We start from the raw sequence: 16,285 nt of genomic DNA on the forward strand, positions 1-16,285 counted from the left end.
ATTCGTGGTAGCTTTAATGCTTAAACCCACCTAATTATCATCTCCCAGTATTGATTTGTCATCATAGTATGGTTCCGGCATCACCAAGAACCCTTGACAAATCGTTAGAGGGAAACCTCTGGCCGAACGCTTTGAGTCATCTACACACAGGACGCCATAGCTGTAAATTAGAAGTTTTGGTCTTCTCCTTGATTCAGAATTGTTCTATTCTATCTAGTAACTCTATTTACTCGAATCTTCGGTGCGACAATGCTTCGAGAGACCCGCCTAGTGCTGCAACTGGGCCAGCCTCTGCAATAATTTTTGATGCCTTACGGTCGCTCACTCGTTGCCACCACGCAGTTACGTTCTTCCGCGAGTCAATCAGTTCTGGGAGCTGGAGACGGTCTTTGATGAAGCCAATCCAAGGAATATGGAAAAGGTCCACCAAGCTGTAGCTCTGTAAGTCGTCGAGTCAGTATTGGTGTCAAACACCGAGACTGGGGATTGCCAACCTGGCCAGCAAGATAATCCTGCTTCTCCAGGATTTTCTCGTAGTAGTCGAGAACCTGGGCAAGCTGAGCCTTATGCTGGGCTACGACTTTCTGATCTGTCTCTCCCAGCGATAGCACCCTTGGTCGGGTCAGTGAGTCCATGTCAGAAGTCCAGGAGAAAGATGACATACTTTTTGAATATCAGTTCAAAGCCAAGAGTTGAAACACTTGGCTCGAAATACGCGTATTCGACACTGGCAGCCTGCTCGAATGCTGCTAGTGCTTCAGGGTTGGATGGCGGGCCGAGAGGGGAGGAGTGCTTGTTGGCGAGATATCGGCAAATAGCTCGCGACTCGAAAATCTTCAGGTCGCCATCTTCGTATGCCGGCACCTTGGCAAATGGATGGTGTTCTTCAACATAAGTTGAGCTCTGTGAGCACGTGTGAGCTTCCAGCTCTTGACAAAAGCGCCATTTTTTAGACAAACTAACCCGATGTTCTGCCTTGGCAAAGTCCAAGGTTTTCAAGTCATACTCGATGTCTAGTTCCTCCAGAAGCAACAAGACTCTGCGAGCTCGAGTAGAGGGAAGATTTCCGTAAACTGTGGGTGTCATTGTGAAAGAGCCGGAAAATGTATCGACGGGTGGTAGACATGAATCAGATCGATTTGGATGGCTGGACAAGAGATACAGAACCAATATGAAACACTAAGCTAGATATACATGGAAGACGATTTCTTCTATCCTTCGATGTTCACTACGTGCACGTGAGCTCCGGTTATGCAGTTTGGTCGGAAAGTCGTGGAGCCGGTGGTTCCGAGCCGGCTTGTGCAGTCTCGGAAAGGATTCTAAGGGTCGGGTATTGTTATCCTAGGCCTTCGGTATCCCACGGACCCTTGTGTCTCCCACTCGGCATGACGTGCTTTGTGAATAGTGGCATATTTAGGCCATAAGTCTTCGCTGATATATCTCACGTCCTATATCAATGAGACGATTGTTATCGCTTCAGGTGCCTACGCCATCATTAAGCATGCAGTGTGACTGTATGCATCAAAGGAGGAACTCTTCACAGTCCAATGGCTATCAAACCAAGTCAGCTTTTCTACCTGAGCCCACGTTCCTTTAACATAAGTCAACACGATCTTGGCTAGGGCGCAACGTCAGAGTAGAATTATCAGATTAGATCATTTGAATTTAAGTTATGCGCACTCGCTATGAGGCAAACAGTACCAAAAGCACTCAATCTCCTCTACCTAGCCCTCTCGAACTCAGAAGCCTCACTTGCTCGAAGCCTCAAGAGAATCTGCGAATACGTAGAACTAATACCCCATCCCTTCAACGACTTCATCAGCATAACCCCATCATCTAGTAACTTACCCCGTCCCTCAACACAGAGCAGATTCCCGATGCCTGGCAGCTTGACTCGGCTCCACCCAATACCAATCCAACTATTGTTGTCCATGCCCTCTAGTGGCTTCGGCCCCAGTACCACAGCCGGCGCCGGCCGCGGGTACAAGAACCCTTCCTGAGAGCGCTCGGAGAGTGCAGAGTAGAGCCAGAGAACCAGCACGGCTCTAAGAAGGCTCACAGGTGTGCCAAAGTGTGTGCAGTGACTTGATCGTACGACATGGAGGATCCTCGCTGCATAGAAGCATCCCAGTCTCCCTTGACTTGAGGAGCTCTTCCACCGCTCTCCGATCTGCGCCCACTCTGCATCGTCCACTTTGCCGTAGATGCACCGCACAACAGTGGGAAGCAAGTTTGCAGTGGGCGTATTGTGGGTCATCAAAGCGCTCAGGGCCATGATCTGGTGGGTTGTCGCAGCCTTGACCTCATCTATGGACTGCTCAATCTGCTCGTTCTCGGTCAAGGTCAAGAGTTCGTTAAGGACGTTTGCTGCTAATAGCTTGTCATGGTAGGAAAAGCCCGGTACACCAAACTGGCTTGAGCTCTGGTCTTTTATGACGTCTGATAGATGCTGGAGCATAACCTGTTTGCCGAGGGTGTTGGTCTTTGACCAGACAGATTTCCAGGTGTCGTCGGCGACAACTCGCTCCATGGTTGGGAGCCCGCCAGAGCCATTGTTTTCTACAAAATGAGCATTTCTTCGAGTGAAGAGAAGGTCGCAGCAAACTTACCAAGCATGGAAGGGAAACTTGCCCAGCTTTGAGCAGTTGAGGCACCCCAACGATCATCCGGCTGCGGTAAGGAGATTTGTAGCTCAGACAGTCTCATCAAACGACTGAGGTCAAAGTGGGCATCAAAGGCCGAGTCAATAAGCTGCGACTTTGTTAGCAATGACATATCAAGAGGCAGGCCAGCTCGGACTAACCCAGACTGCGAATCCCGCTCTCCTTCGTTCTTCATCAAGAAGCCAGATCTGCCACTTTTGCGTCCGCGGCAACTGCAGCTGCGCAAACTTTTCCATGGGGAACATGTTTGTAAACAACCTCTTTCGTCTTCCAAGAGTTACAGGCAGAGCCTGCAAGAACTCAGCAATCTCGAGAGATCTTCGCTCGCCGCCGTACATGATGCCGATGTGGTTGAGGAGAATGGTCTGCGCCATCCAGAGCTCTCTGCCGTTGGAGTTTTGGTTCTCGCACTCGAACTAGGTTAGTATGGCTGTGGACTCGGGTGTTTTGCTGTTGCTTACCATGATAGCAGATTGTCGACGGCTGAATTCGTGCATCGCCCTGGAGCACTCATGCGCCCCTTTAATGCCAGAGAAATGGGCACCGAGAGCAGCCACCGTGAAAATGAGCAGCCAGTGTCTCTTTGACGCAGAAAATGTCGACTTGTGCAGAATCGGTAGTACCGGGTGGAAGAACTCAAAGTAGAGCTGTACCCAGGCATTCAGAACCGGAGCAGGCGGAATGGCTATGTGTCTGAATCGCGGATAGCTGGCACTATTCTGCATGTCCAGAGCTGCTTGGGCTGCCTTTTTACTGACTTCTTCAGGTACCTCGTCTACGTGAGCGAGATTCTCCTGGTCGATTTCCTCTGCCGTCAGATGGGACAGATCGGGGAATGCAAGTTGGGCGTCAACTTCGATATTGATAGGATGGTATTGTCTCGGTTCGACGGCGTCTCTGTCGATGGCTGGCGAGTGACTTCGGCTGTAGAGCTCTGCCACAGCTGATTGATCTATCATGGAAGTAGGAGTCGGGTTTGCCAGGACAGTCGGCTGTTGCATCCTAAGTCCTGCCTGATCGAGCCAGAGTTCGTTGATGGCGTCTATGGAAGACTCATTTTGAAGGAAGAATGGTGTGAATTCTTGCTCAGTGCCATAGTTGAGCCAGCTCGTCGGCTCTAAAGCATCACCAAAGAGCAACGAGGGTGTGGGCATATTCTTTGTCGGATCAAAGTCGAGAAACATGTCATTCCCCCCAAATGGCATCTCTTGTTGAGCCATGGTATTCACCGAATACTCAGGAGCCGAACTTGTCGGCATTTCGAGGAGCGGATCGATGGGCTGGACTTCAATGGTGAGATCGTCAACTTTGGGCGGTTCGGCGAATTGCGCTTGAACAGGCGAGACGTGCATTTCCGACTGCGTTATCTCATACGAATTATCATGAACAGTCGCGGGCGGTGATAGTGGCGAGTGAGTGGCAATCGAGGTGGCTGCATTCGAATTGGTATTGTTGTTCCGGTACCGCTTGGCCATTGTCTTGTCTGAGCCGGCCTCTGACATCTTGCGCTTCGCTGAGGGCTCGTAGTAGCACTCATTATCCTGGCGTCGGCATCGCTGACATGGTCGCTCTCCGTCACACCTGACTTTGGAGGCGCTGCAGGGTTTGCAGGCCTGAGATACGCGACGACGGTCATTCTGGCGGTCACGGTTGTCCTGGCGGTCTGCACTCAGATGAAGGGCTGTGTGGTGACGAGCCAAGGAGTCCCTGGATATTCCGTCAGTATACCTGAGATGTAGATGAAAATCAAGGTCAACAACTCACACTCGGCCGAAGCTTTGCCCGCATTCAGAACATGAGAATGGCTTCTCCTTTGTGTGAGTGCGTAGATGGCGTTGGTAGTGCTCCCTGCGCTGAAACGGCAGATTGCACGTCTCGCACAAGAAGTCTGCCTGTGAAGTTCGTGGGGTCATTCTTAACAACAGAGAAGGTTATGCGCGAGGGTTTGCTTTGGAGCAAGAAGACTCGGTACAAGAGCTGCTGTATGTCCCTCTCTCAGCTTCAACATCCGGCAAGCCGTTGCAACGGTAGAATCACCAGCGGAACTCGGCTTGACGCGCGCGAGTTTACCCATCCCTTCCCCCTTGTCCCTTGCCTCTACCCCGCGTTTCTTTCTCCGCGAACCCCGTGTGGAGCGCAGCCATTACCCCGGAATGTGGGCAACGCTACGGGGTCCAGATCGTCAATAGAGTTTCCGCTATTGGGTGGCTTCATCCAGAAGACGGGGAGAGATGGATTCTGTTCATTGAGATGTTGATGGTTCAAATGATGGCTGTTGCTAGAGCAGACCTTACAAATACTCGGGCGCCTTTCTGCGTCCATCTTGACGTTTTCCTGCCCTCGTACACACCGTCAAGGTGTCTTTCTTGAAGAAAAGACACTCACAGTTGACCAAGTCATTCGTTCCCTGTGGCAATCGGCTAAGTCCATATGTAGTAAGTCAAGTCCACCAAATTGCTAACACCCATGCTCGAAATGCGACAACTTCCGAGACACGGGCGACTCGGGGAGTTGCCAAGTCCCGAGTCTAGCCATCCTCGGCGTTCGGAAGTCTTTCCGAGCGCTCAACATTTCTCCAGACGATGGGATCTCATGACGACATTGACCCTGGCAGATCGATCAATGGGATAGAAAATACGTCTGTAAGATGAATTTTCCTGATCTGGGAATTGGCAGATTGAGGCTTTAACGGCATTTTCACATCAACATCAGGTTAGATCTAAGCCACCTCAACCCTTACAGCCAAGGCGTGACCAAGGAGCAACTGAGCTGTCTACATTGCTAGGGCTTACCCTTGGCCAATAGGCATGTAAATTGAAGATCCAGACATTGGCCAATACTTGCCCCATCCACCATCGAGACGGGGGCATTTCTCATGGTCGGTAATGCCTTCATTCAACTAAAATGCATATTAGAGACCAGAAATAAACTACAATAAAACGCTTTCATTCAGTCCTACCGCCAACCATCACCCCCTCAAGACGGCCTCTTAAAGTGCGGCTTCAGTCCTGACCAGCTATGCTCACTGTACTCAGCCTGAACCTTCTGACACGTCTTCAACCCCCATTCCGTAAGCCCCAACATCAAGCTACTCTCAAACATGAACGCCATGCTACCCTCTCCAATCTTCTGAGGCTTCAGCACCGCATTACTCGCCCTCTCAAAGCTGTCTGCATCAGGCCCATGCGCAGACATGACGTTGTGAAGACTGGCGCCGGCTGGCTGGAAGCCTCCACCAGTCTTGGCGTCGTACTCGCCGCAGATGAGGCCCATGAACTCGGACATGGTGTTGCGGTGGTACCATGGGGGCCTGAATGTGTCTTCTTGGACCAGCCAGCGTGGAGGAAAGATGACAAAGTCTGCTACGGCGGTGCCGGGATGATCGGATGGACCGGTCAAGACGGTGTAAATGGACGGATCAGGATGGTCAAAGGAAATGCTTCCGATGACAGAGAAGCGGCCCAGGTCATACTTGTACGGGTAAACTATTTAGTCGTCAGTACCATACCCTTGGCTAGGGTGTGCTATCAAGCCACTTACAGCTACGCATCTGTTAGCTCTGGGTCACATAGAACGTTTTGTCAAAGGAAGATAACTCACTTTCCATGCCACGCCACCACATCAAACGGCGTATGGCCCTGCTTAGCCACATACAGCTGGCTGTTGTACTTGTTGATGATGGTCCAAGTCGTGTTAGTGTCTTCGTCAAACGCCGCCGTAGGAATCTGAAAGTCCCTTGGGTTCGCCAGACAGTTGGATCCAATTGGGCCCAGCTCTGGCAGGGTAAAATGTCCTTGATACAACTCAAGGATATACCCTCTCACAGGGCCTGCAGGCAACGTCACGCGGTACTTGATACCACGAGGAAGGATAGCAATCTCGTTAGGGCGAACAAGCAGACGGCCCAGTTCAGTTTGGATATCCAACACACCATGTTGCGCTACCACGAGCATCTCTCCGTCGGAAGAGTACATGGCCGTGTTTGCGTCCATGTCACGTCCGGCAGCAAAGATGTAGATACCCAAACCGACCTTGATAGTAGGATCCCCAGCGCCAGAGACGAGCTTCAAGCCTCGAACCCAGTCGACCTGGTCGTCAATCTCAAAGGGATCCCATCGCAGCTGGTTTGGCACAAAGTCAAGTTTGCCGTTGATCAGTGGCTCAGAGACTTTGTCAAACCGCTCAAAAGACGAGTGAGCGGCTGAAGGGAGAATTCTGTAAAGCCAAGACTGTTGGTTCTCATGGCGAGGAGCCGTAAAGGCGGTTCCAGATAGCTTCTCAGCGTACAGGCCATAGGGTGGCTTCTGGGGAGAGTTGGCGCCGATCGGCAACGCACCCTTGATGGCTTCAGATCTAGTGACGGTCTAATTAGCAACCGTTAAGCATCTTTTACAGGGTATAACTGACTCGTGAAACGACCTGAAGCCGTTGAGGTACGTGTACTTCTCGGGGGTTACAAAATTCGTTACAGGCATGTTGAGCTAGGGATGGCGAACTCGCTCAGATCGTGGTGTTATCAACAACAACCCCAAAACATGCTTCAAAGCTAGCAATCTTATAATACTCAGATATTCATCTGATCACTCATTCATTGTCGTTATCCGTTCCCCGTACCCGCGAGTTTCCGCTTCCCCGCCTTGTCATGCAGATCTACGACACCGAACTCGGAATGTTCGGAACTTGGTTTGACGCAATCAGACTCGGAACACAAACCGACGAGCATTCCTCACTGCATCAATCTTGATGAGCATTTATTGGGGAATAAACAATTGATCATTTTCCTTGTCATTAAAGATCTTTGGTTGCTCCCTGTTGATTGAAACATCCACATTCACCCCTTCGTTGCATCTTCATTCTCTCCCTACCTCCCTCAATATGTCGTCTTGGTTGCCCATCCCTCTGGGAAGCCACTTTTCTCTGGCCAATATTCCTTTTGGGATCATTTCAACAGTTAGCAAGCCAATCAGACGCCCAGCTGTCGCCATTGGCAACCACGTCCTCGACCTATCCGTCTTTGCCAGCCAAGGTGGCTTTGCCAAGCTTGTCGATCTCCCCAAGGACAAGCTCGGCGTCTTTTCTCAGTCAACACTGAATGACTTTGCCAGCTTGGGAAGACCCCTGCATAAGGCCACCCGAAGCTACCTCAGAGATGTTTTCCGCCAGGACACGTCTTTCCCAGAACTCCTCAAGGAGAACGAAGCCCTGAAGAAGGAGGCTTTGATCCCACTTTCTGAGGTCGAAACGCATCTTCCTCTCAGGATTGGTGACTACACAGATTTCTTCGCTGGCCGCAACCATGCTCAAACTGTGGGCGCCTTATTCCGAGGTCCTGCCAACGCTCTGCAGCCAAACTACAACCATCTTCCGGTTGCCTATCACGGACGTGCCAGTTCCGTCGTTGTATCGGGCACTCCGCTCCACCGACCTTGGGGCCAGGTTCTCCCAAACCCAAAGGCTACTGAGCCTGTCTTCCAGCCATGCAACAGGCTAGATATTGAGTTGGAGCTCGGCATGTTTGTGTGCAAAGGCAACGACCTAGGGGTTCCGATCCCCGTTGACTCTGCCGAAGAGTACATATTTGGCTATGTGCTGATGAACGACTGGAGTGCACGAGACATTCAGCAGTGGGAGTACGTCCCGCTGGGACCATTCAATGCAAAGAACTTTGGCACGACGATCAGCCCATGGGTGGTTCTCGCAGATGCGTTGGAGCCTTTTAAGACCGCTGGTCTTGCCAATGAGGTTGAGCTGCAGCAATACCTGCGTGAGAAGCGACAGGATAACATTGTCAACATTAACTTGGAGGTGTCTCTGACGAGTAAGTGAAAACCAGTGAGCTCTATCACTTGGGAAAAGAGCTAACATGGCTACAGCCGCCAAGGGTAACACAACAACCATCACCCGAACAAGTTCCAAGAACCTCCTGTGGTCTTGGCCTCAGATGCTCGCCCACCATTCAATCTCTGGCTGCAACATGCGTACAGGAGACCTTCTAGGCTCCGGTACCGTGTCTGGGTTAGACGCCGGAACGCAGGGCAGTTTGCTTGAACAGACACAGGGTGGCAAGGTTGCGGTTCAATTGGAGAACGGCGAGGAACGAAAGTTTATCCAGGACGGTGACACTATTACTATCAAGGGATGGTCTGGAGAGGCCGAGGATGGTTTGATTGGATTTGGTGAATGCTCCGGCACAATTTTATCGGCTGTCCAACGCGGTTAGAGTGAAAGGAATGAAATGACATAGAATTGAGACCTCAATAGACTTTCAATGCTCTAGAAAAATGTAGTTATCAAGTGTACATGCCGTGAAACGTCCCAAGCTCAGGGCCCAGGATGATATGTAGTGACTCCTCATTTTCCGTACATACTATATTACTTGTGAACTCACCAATTGGGCTCCATGAACCGGTTGGGCTTCATAAACCGATTGATTCGACAGGCAAAGAGCCAGTACGTTGCTCAATTAGTTGTATCAACGCATCCAAGCCCATTTCCCTTTCTGTTCCTCGATTCTTGAGTCATGCAACGTCATGCGCGGAATCATTCGTTGCGATTCCGAATCCGTTGATCCTAAAACTGGGTACATGCAGAGGGAATGCAGCTTATTCCGAACTTGATCTGCAGGGTTTATTTAAATGCCGATTCCTTCGTACTTTGATTCCTCCAATTCTAATCATTCCTTCGAACCTCATCAACCATGGCAGGACAAATCACACGTGTCACTCTCTTCAAGATCCCCAAGGAAGAAGACCAGCAACGGCTGCTGGATCTCTACAAAGAGATGCCGCAAAAGGCAACGAAGGTTGGTGATCGTGTTGCACACATCGAATCGTTCTCTAATCAAGTGTACAAATAGAACGGAAAGCCATACATCGTCTCAGTCAAGGCTGGAAAGGCAGCGCCTGATCAACGCGCCCAGGACTTCACCGTCGTTGCCCTGTCCACCTTTAGCTCTATAGACGACTTCAACTACTACGACACGGAGTGCGCTGCTCATGGAGACCTGAAGCAGTTCGCCAAGACGGTCAATCAAGGAGTTGCCATGGTGTTCTTTGAGAATGTGGTCGTGTAGAAAGGTTGATGATACATATTAATGAGTCATGACAACACATAGCTGCAATCAGTGCAAGTAGATAGTTTCATATCAAGCCCTGAAATCTCCGTGATATCTCTTCACCTTCCTCCTCTGCGATTGTGATCTCCTGCCCTTCAGGATACTGACCCGTCATGGATTGAAACAGAGGCTGCCCCTGTCCAAGCGCGTCAAAGAGGCTCAGTAGATCGTCCCTCATCTGATACATATCCGGGACGGAATGGTTTATATCGGTATCAGGAAGCATCATCTCTCCCAGAGGAAAGTCAACGTGATCGTGAACCGGCAAGTGGACATGCTCCTGGAACTCCTCACCGTTGACGTCTTGAGCCTCAAGCTCCTTGTCTCCCGCTTGTGACTCGCTCGTTTGGTCTTCTCCCAAGTGAGGTTTCGCCAGGCTTCTCATACGTGGTATCAGACCACGAATAGATTTCCACAGTCTGCGGCTGATGATACTGTGTCGAGAAAGGCCTCTAACCAGGTCCGCTCCGTCAAGGAAGGTCTTTCGGCAAGGGCCAGCAAATGTCTCGGGAGCGTGGCAGACAGCGAGGAATAGTACCGCCAAGGCGCTGAGCAGGAAATTGTTGAAAGCGTTCTGCTGCCGCGAGTAGATATCCGACGTGCTGTGAAGGTGGACAAGGACCTGTATAGAGTCCTGGGCGATGTCGGCAACCAACCATGCAATGCGAGGACTAGCTGCAATACTCGCCGCACTCATCAGGTGATGTCGGTAGATCAAGATCCTCACATAGTTCCCACGAAGGTACAACAAGGCGCGAAGTCGATGCAGCACTTGAGGTTGTGAGCGCGGTGCCAGGCCAAGACGAGGATGCCGTAGCTGGAGATGAGGAGGAATAGTTTCCAGCCAGTCTTGAGCGCATTGATCAAGGGCTGTTGCGGTATCATCGGGAATGGTTTGTGAAGCAGATCCAAAGGGTGGGATGGCATCCCAGAGCTTGGAACAGAGCTCAGAATAGCCGACCATGCACCTGAGATATGAATACTCGTCGTCCTAAGACAAACCAGTTAGTTGACCTTTGTTATATCTAGTTGAAAAGGAGATGGGGACTCACCGGCTTGGGAAGCTCAGGATCGATATCCTTATCCACAAGAGCAAAAGATAAGCTGTTACCGAAGCTCCATCGCCGATCAAGCACGTAGACGCACCAAAAGACGCGGGTTGCAAGACGGCGACAGTCAGGGTCCTTGAAGTTGTCAAGAAGACTTCGCTTTCGGTGAAGGCCCATCTCTATGGCTTCACGGGCAGCAATGCCAACGAGGCGCCAAGATATCAGCTCCTCGTCGCAATGGAAGTGGTAGATGCTCTGTGCATGTCAGTAATACAACCTTGTTTGGGGATTAGTCCACTTACCAGCATACAAAGCAGTTGAATCTCTTTCAGATCAACCTCAGGGTACAGCATACATGACACAGTCCCCTCGACAGAATCGATGATAGCGGCGCTCAGGTCAGTCTTTTCATGCTCCTCCAGCACCATGCCAGTAGCGACGGCAATCTTGACAATATCAATGTCCTTCCTGGACAAACCCTTCATCGGTGTCTCTCCTTTCGGGGCAGTATACTCAGGAGCGTTACCGCTGCGAATAGCGTCAAGGATTTCTTGTGACCGAACAACGTACTCGCTAATGTCGATGATGGGATGCACCGACTCGACTTCCTCCTGGAAGACGATGAGGAACCTGCTGATCTCGCTAGCGGTGCATTGATCCCAGTATCCCAAGTCGGTGATTATCTTGGCGGCAGCTGTCGACTCTATGGGAGATTGTGCACCGCTTGGAGGAAATGACTCATAAGTCGGTATGCCCATACGGTTTAAAGACCGTTCTCCAACAAGAATACCAAAGGCAGACCGTGTTGGTCCGACAAACTGAGGTTGCTTAGGTACATCGCCACGATAAGTGCTGAGAGGCGACTGGATATGAACAGTCTCCCGAGAATGCGACGACACGGTATGTGCCTCTTGAGGCTGGTCCTTGAGCTCTCTCACAACACCTACCAGGTCGGCAACCTGCTGGCGAAGCTGATACAACTCTTGAGTAAGGCCCTGTAGATGCTGGCTCCTATTCCCTGTCAGCTGCAACAACTACCGAGTCAACCGGGGCCACCTACTGCTCCAACTTAGCATCCTTGGGAGGCTGATTGGCAGCCGCCGCAAAGACGCAGGTCAAACCACCAGCAATACACCTCTCGCAATTGGAATCACCCGAAGGAATGCACTTGAGCTTCCGCTTCTTGCATTCATCGCTGCACAATGGCGTCAATATCGTCGATAACCGTACGATGCTCCTGAAACTCACCATGCCATGGACGTGTATTTTCCCCGCTTGGCGCGTCGGGCTGCCGACCCATCTGCCGGAGCCTCAGAGCCGGTAGGATTCCGCTTGCGCGGCTTGGAAGCCGACTCGGCCGCAGGGGCGACAGTCTCAGCCTCGATTTCCATTGCCTCTCTTCTGTGTCGTCGAGTTCCGAGATGAAAGCAGGAGAGGGGAGGGGCTGCCTGGGGGTTATGGCCAGTGGCCGGGACCTCACTCGGAAATGTTCCGCAGTTCCGAGCAACACTAGTCGGGGCCTCGGATGTGGTCGATCCCCCGCATCAACCGAAGGGCAATTGAAGCCAGACAAAGTAACTTTGAGGTGCGGAGAGTCATGGCTACTCGCGGATATGCAATGACATGCTTCCGGGCCTTGTGTGGTATATAGAGAGTCCTCTCTGAGGATGAGTAAACCTGACAATCAAGCCTTCTTGGACAACAACGCCCGCAAACATGACCATCGCCAACCTCCTCGTGTCCTTAAACGACAAGGTCCAAGAGAACAAGGGCCAGTCTGTTCTCCTAACGCTTGTCATTGCTCCGTTGATATACCTCTTTATCAACGAACTCGTCCGACACAATGCACGCATCAGCAAACTCCAAGGACCTCCCGGACTTCCATTGATTGGCAATATTTGGGATATTCATATTAACGCGGCTGAAAAGTATCGCGAATGGTCTAAAAAGTATGGCAAGGTGTATCAGATTCAGCTTGGCAATATTCCCATTGTCGTTGTCAACTCGGCCAGCGCTGCGAGGACCATCTTTGGAGCCAACGCCCAGGCCCTGAGCTCACGTCCCGAGTTTTATACTTTCCACAAGGTAGGTGCACAATATTATGCTCTATAAGCCGACTACTAATTCAATTCCAGGTCCTCTCTGACACGGCTGGAACCACAATCGGCACCTCGCCATACAGTGACTCCCTCAAGCGTCGCCGCAAGGGCGCCGCTTCTGCCCTCAACCGACCATCTGTGGCCACCTACGTCGATCACCTCGACATCGAGACTCGAGACTTTATCAAGGAGCTCTGCAACTATGGAGAGGCTGGTAAGGTCCCTGTCGACCCGATGCCCATGATCCAACGCCTCTCGCTCTCCCTCGCTTTGACACTCAACTGGGGCATCCGACTCAAGAGCCAGGAGGATGACCTGTTTAATGAGATCACCCACGTCGAGGAAGAGATCAGCCGCTTCAGATCGACAACTGGAAACCTGCAAGACTACATCCCTCTCCTCCGTCTGAATCCTCTCAACCTGTCATCCTCCAAGGCCCGCTCCATGCGTGACAGACGCGACAAGTACCTCGGAGATCTCAACCGCGGCCTCGATGAGCGAATCGCCAACGGGACTTACAAGCCGTGCATTCAAGCCAATGTCATTATGGACAAGGAAGCCAAGCTCAACAAGGACGAACTTACATCCATTAGCTTGACCATGCTCTCTGGCGGCCTCGATACCATTACCACGCAGGTGGCCTGGTCCATCGCCTACTTTGCCCAGCACCCTGAAATCCAGGAGAAGGCCAAGTCAGAGATTGAAAAGTTCTACGCGACGAACCAGCCGATGTGTGATGAGGAAGATGATCAGAAGTGCCAGTACATCGTTGCCCTCGTGCGAGAGTCTCTGCGATACTTTACTGTGCTTCGACTTGCTCTGCCTCGCGCCTCTATCAAGGACGTCGTCTACAACGGAGTAACCATTCCCAAGGGAACTGTTGTCTTTTTGAACGCCTGGGCTTGCAACATGGGTAAGTAACCAATCATCAGTATGTAATACTTATAGCTAACACCTCCAAGACGAACAAGTCTGGACCGATCCCGAGGTCTTCCGACCAGAGCGCTGGCTGGAGCAGCCCGATGCCCCCTTGTTCACATACGGCGTGGGCTATCGCATGTGTGCTGGATCTCTGCTTGCCAACCGAGAGCTCTATCTCTTGTATATGAGACTTCTCAACAGCTTCAAGATTGAGAAGCACGACGACATCGATTGCGATCCCATCACTGGCAACTTGGACCCTACAAGTCTGGTGGCCATGCCTCGCCGCTACAAGGCCGTTTTCACACCACGGGACCCCAAGGCCTTGAAGGCAGCTTTGGCACAGCAGGTGGAGTAGAGAGGACATGGGATGGGTATTTTGATTGTGGTTGTGCTGCATCGAATTGCATCGAATTGCATCGAATTCTATGTCGTCATTTTGTTCTTTGCTCCTATACATGACACTCTTTTGCTTTGAGAGTGGAAGCAGAACCAACACCAGCGACAACAATGCATATCTTAAGGCGACGGAAGGTGTAGGATAGTATATGATTGAGGTGGTCGAGACCACACTGATGCTATACGCCGATGACTGAATGTCTGCATTTACATACAATAAAACAAACATATAGAATGCATAAACGCGCGCTAAATGCTATGATAAAGACTGCCCCTTTCAATCCTCCTTCTGCTCAGGCTTCTTACCCCAGATAACATAGACCGGAATGTAGAGGTGGATGGTCGGGTCGTTGAACTGCTTGCGCACCTTGGCGATGAGCACCTGGATCTCCTCGTCACTCCAGCCGAGGACTCGGGAGAAGACGGCGGGCGTATATGACTCGGCGCCTTGAATCTGCTGGATGAGCTGATACTTGCCGAGTTCCTTGAGCTTGGGATCCTTGGGCCAGCCGCCGATGGGTAGCTAGGGGGTATATCAGTACCTGAATCTGCTACTGTGAACAGGGGAAACAATTTCAAATCACAAACCTTGAGAATCTCCTGTTGGACGTCCTGGAATCCAGCCTCCTCCAACTTCTTCTTCCACGTAGGAGCACCATCTATAGGCTTTCCAAACTTTTCAATTCCCGCAACCAGCTGGCTACACCAAGAGTGAACATCCGCAGCCTTCTTGGCAGTGTCGTCGTCAGAGAGGAAACGTGTGTAAGCTGCCTGCAACTCAAAGTAACCGCCGGGGCTCAGATGCTTAAAGGCCTGGGCAAAAAGCTTGTCGTCGTCGGCGATGCAGCCCTCGAGCTCACGGCCGTGGATGAAATCAAAGGGTCTTGAGTAGGGCCATTCGGCTTCAAAGTCGTCGACCTCGAAGAGACAGTTAGGAGGGGTCCTAGAATCAAGTAAGTTGAGAACCAGGCCCTCACGTGCGATGGCGTCCATACCATCCAGGCTGAATAGGGCTCAGATCAGTTCCAATAACTTCCGCGCCAGGGTTTTCACTATCAACCGTCAGATATGCTTGGTTGGTTGATAGATATCATATCGTACTCTGCAAAATCCATAGCCCAAACTCCGGTACCAGTGCCCAGATCAAGCACGCGTTGAGGGTCCTTGACGGGAGAACGGTGAAGTTCACCCCCGAGAGCCAGGTTGCAGATGTGATGCAACAGGTCCATTCTGTCTTGCTCTTCCTCGTCATTGGGCTTCCATGTCTCAGCCTGGTTTCCGTGGAGTGCAGAGTAGATACGTACCATCAGGTAAGAACCTTCCCGGAAAGCATGGTATCGACGGCCATTCTATAGTAGGGTTAGTCTTTGTTGGACCAATGGTCCCATGTTTCACGAGCCTCGTATCTACAAACCCGGCCTGTTAGTAACAGTTTCAACATTAGCGTCCCCAAATCGCGTACTTGTAGTTAAGAACACTCGAAGCTAAGGACGTCTTGAAGCTCCCTGAGCCTGCTCTATCAAAACGGTCAGACCTGTACTACTACGCAAGACGCGTTAAGGCGTACGAGGAGGCGTAAACGGAATCATCATCACGTCGGGCGTCCTAGGCACGTTAAAACAAATCCCAATCCTCTTTCGACATTAATGCTTACGTCCGCCTGTAGGAGGTTCACAGCGAGGGCCTGCTGCAACTCGGTCGTCTGTTCGTCTTCCGGACACATGGTTGGAGGAAATAGGTACGTGATGGATGTTGGTTGAGAGAAGCAAGTTGGGGGAATACCAGCGGGAATTTGACTCTCTCGGCATGTGGGTGTCATTTTTTCTCCCCGCTTCTGTCATCTGACCCAGAATTTCACTCTGGCCATGTTGCAGAACGCGTCAGGTCATGAATGACTTGGCGACGAGGACCAACGGGCATGGGATGCTGAGCCAATGAGCTGGTGAGATGAGTAAGCCTTCGAACCGAGACATGGGTTATCACAGCATTCCTACGTGGATATTATGGGTCTCCTCAGTTGGTTCCCTCGGGCCGCTTCGA

General features: G+C 51.3%; 7 protein-coding genes and 1 pseudogene across 8 annotated transcripts, besides 1 other annotated feature; 3 read left to right on the forward strand and 5 right to left on the reverse strand.

Moving 5' to 3' along the window:
- Positions 1 to 226: 226 nt before the first annotated feature.
- On the reverse strand, positions 227 to 1,086 carry NCS54_01415700 (Hypothetical protein; the record flags this gene model as incomplete). Its single annotated transcript, XM_053159318.1, has 4 exons — positions 227 to 439; positions 495 to 612; positions 665 to 903; positions 964 to 1,086. 4 exons carry the CDS (start codon positions 1,084 to 1,086, stop codon positions 227 to 229), a joined length of 693 nt encoding a protein of 230 aa, XP_053015293.1.
- A 451-nt stretch (positions 1,087 to 1,537) lies between these two features.
- On the reverse strand, positions 1,538 to 4,576 carry NCS54_01415800 (Hypothetical protein; the record flags this gene model as incomplete). The annotated part of the gene is made up of 6 exons (XM_053159319.1): positions 1,538 to 1,551; positions 1,849 to 2,559; positions 2,610 to 2,751; positions 2,804 to 3,079; positions 3,125 to 4,370; positions 4,428 to 4,576. The coding sequence occupies 6 exons, from the start codon at positions 4,574 to 4,576 to the stop codon at positions 1,538 to 1,540; spliced, it is 2,538 nt and encodes an 845-aa protein (XP_053015294.1).
- Positions 4,577 to 5,639: 1,063 nt separating this feature from the next.
- Positions 5,640 to 7,138, reverse strand: NCS54_01415900 (Homogentisate 1,2-dioxygenase; the record flags this gene model as incomplete). Its single annotated transcript, XM_053159320.1, has 4 exons — positions 5,640 to 6,148; positions 6,200 to 6,213; positions 6,264 to 7,016; positions 7,071 to 7,138. The coding sequence occupies 4 exons, from the start codon at positions 7,136 to 7,138 to the stop codon at positions 5,640 to 5,642; spliced, it is 1,344 nt and encodes a 447-aa protein (XP_053015295.1).
- A 373-nt stretch (positions 7,139 to 7,511) lies between these two features.
- On the forward strand, positions 7,512 to 8,883 carry NCS54_01416000 (Fumarylacetoacetase; the record flags this gene model as incomplete). The annotated part of the gene is made up of 2 exons (XM_053159321.1): positions 7,512 to 8,481; positions 8,537 to 8,883. Exons 1-2 carry the CDS (start codon positions 7,539 to 7,541, stop codon positions 8,881 to 8,883), a joined length of 1,290 nt encoding a protein of 429 aa, XP_053015296.1. The 5' UTR covers positions 7,512 to 7,538.
- A 471-nt stretch (positions 8,884 to 9,354) lies between these two features.
- NCS54_01416100 (Stress-response A/B barrel domain-containing protein) lies at positions 9,355 to 9,735 on the forward strand (the record flags this gene model as incomplete). The annotated part of the gene is made up of 2 exons (XM_053159322.1): positions 9,355 to 9,465; positions 9,520 to 9,735. Exons 1-2 carry the CDS (start codon positions 9,361 to 9,363, stop codon positions 9,733 to 9,735), a joined length of 321 nt encoding a protein of 106 aa, XP_053015297.1. The 5' UTR covers positions 9,355 to 9,360.
- Positions 9,736 to 9,802: 67 nt separating this feature from the next.
- NCS54_01416200 lies at positions 9,803 to 12,334 on the reverse strand (annotated as a pseudogene). The gene is made up of 5 exons: positions 12,075 to 12,334; positions 11,887 to 12,021; positions 11,129 to 11,837; positions 10,830 to 11,081; positions 9,803 to 10,768 (listed from the first exon to the last, which is right to left on the reverse strand).
- Positions 9,803 to 12,334: a sequence feature.
- Positions 12,335 to 12,542: 208 nt separating this feature from the next.
- Positions 12,543 to 14,204, forward strand: NCS54_01416300 (3-hydroxyphenylacetate 6-hydroxylase; the record flags this gene model as incomplete). Its single annotated transcript, XM_053159323.1, has 3 exons — positions 12,543 to 12,911; positions 12,962 to 13,838; positions 13,888 to 14,204. The coding sequence occupies 3 exons, from the start codon at positions 12,543 to 12,545 to the stop codon at positions 14,202 to 14,204; spliced, it is 1,563 nt and encodes a 520-aa protein (XP_053015298.1).
- A 318-nt stretch (positions 14,205 to 14,522) lies between these two features.
- On the reverse strand, positions 14,523 to 15,968 carry NCS54_01416400 (Hypothetical protein; the record flags this gene model as incomplete). Its single annotated transcript, XM_053159324.1, has 8 exons — positions 14,523 to 14,768; positions 14,834 to 15,188; positions 15,241 to 15,297; positions 15,347 to 15,594; positions 15,645 to 15,651; positions 15,708 to 15,761; positions 15,813 to 15,850; positions 15,900 to 15,968. The coding sequence occupies 8 exons, from the start codon at positions 15,966 to 15,968 to the stop codon at positions 14,523 to 14,525; spliced, it is 1,074 nt and encodes a 357-aa protein (XP_053015299.1).
- Between the last annotated feature and the right edge of the window lie 317 nt (positions 15,969 to 16,285).

This window comes from Fusarium falciforme, chromosome 12, assembly GCF_026873545.1.
Source record: "Fusarium falciforme chromosome 12, complete sequence".
NCBI classification, from domain to species: domain Eukaryota; kingdom Fungi; phylum Ascomycota; class Sordariomycetes; order Hypocreales; family Nectriaceae; genus Fusarium; species Fusarium falciforme.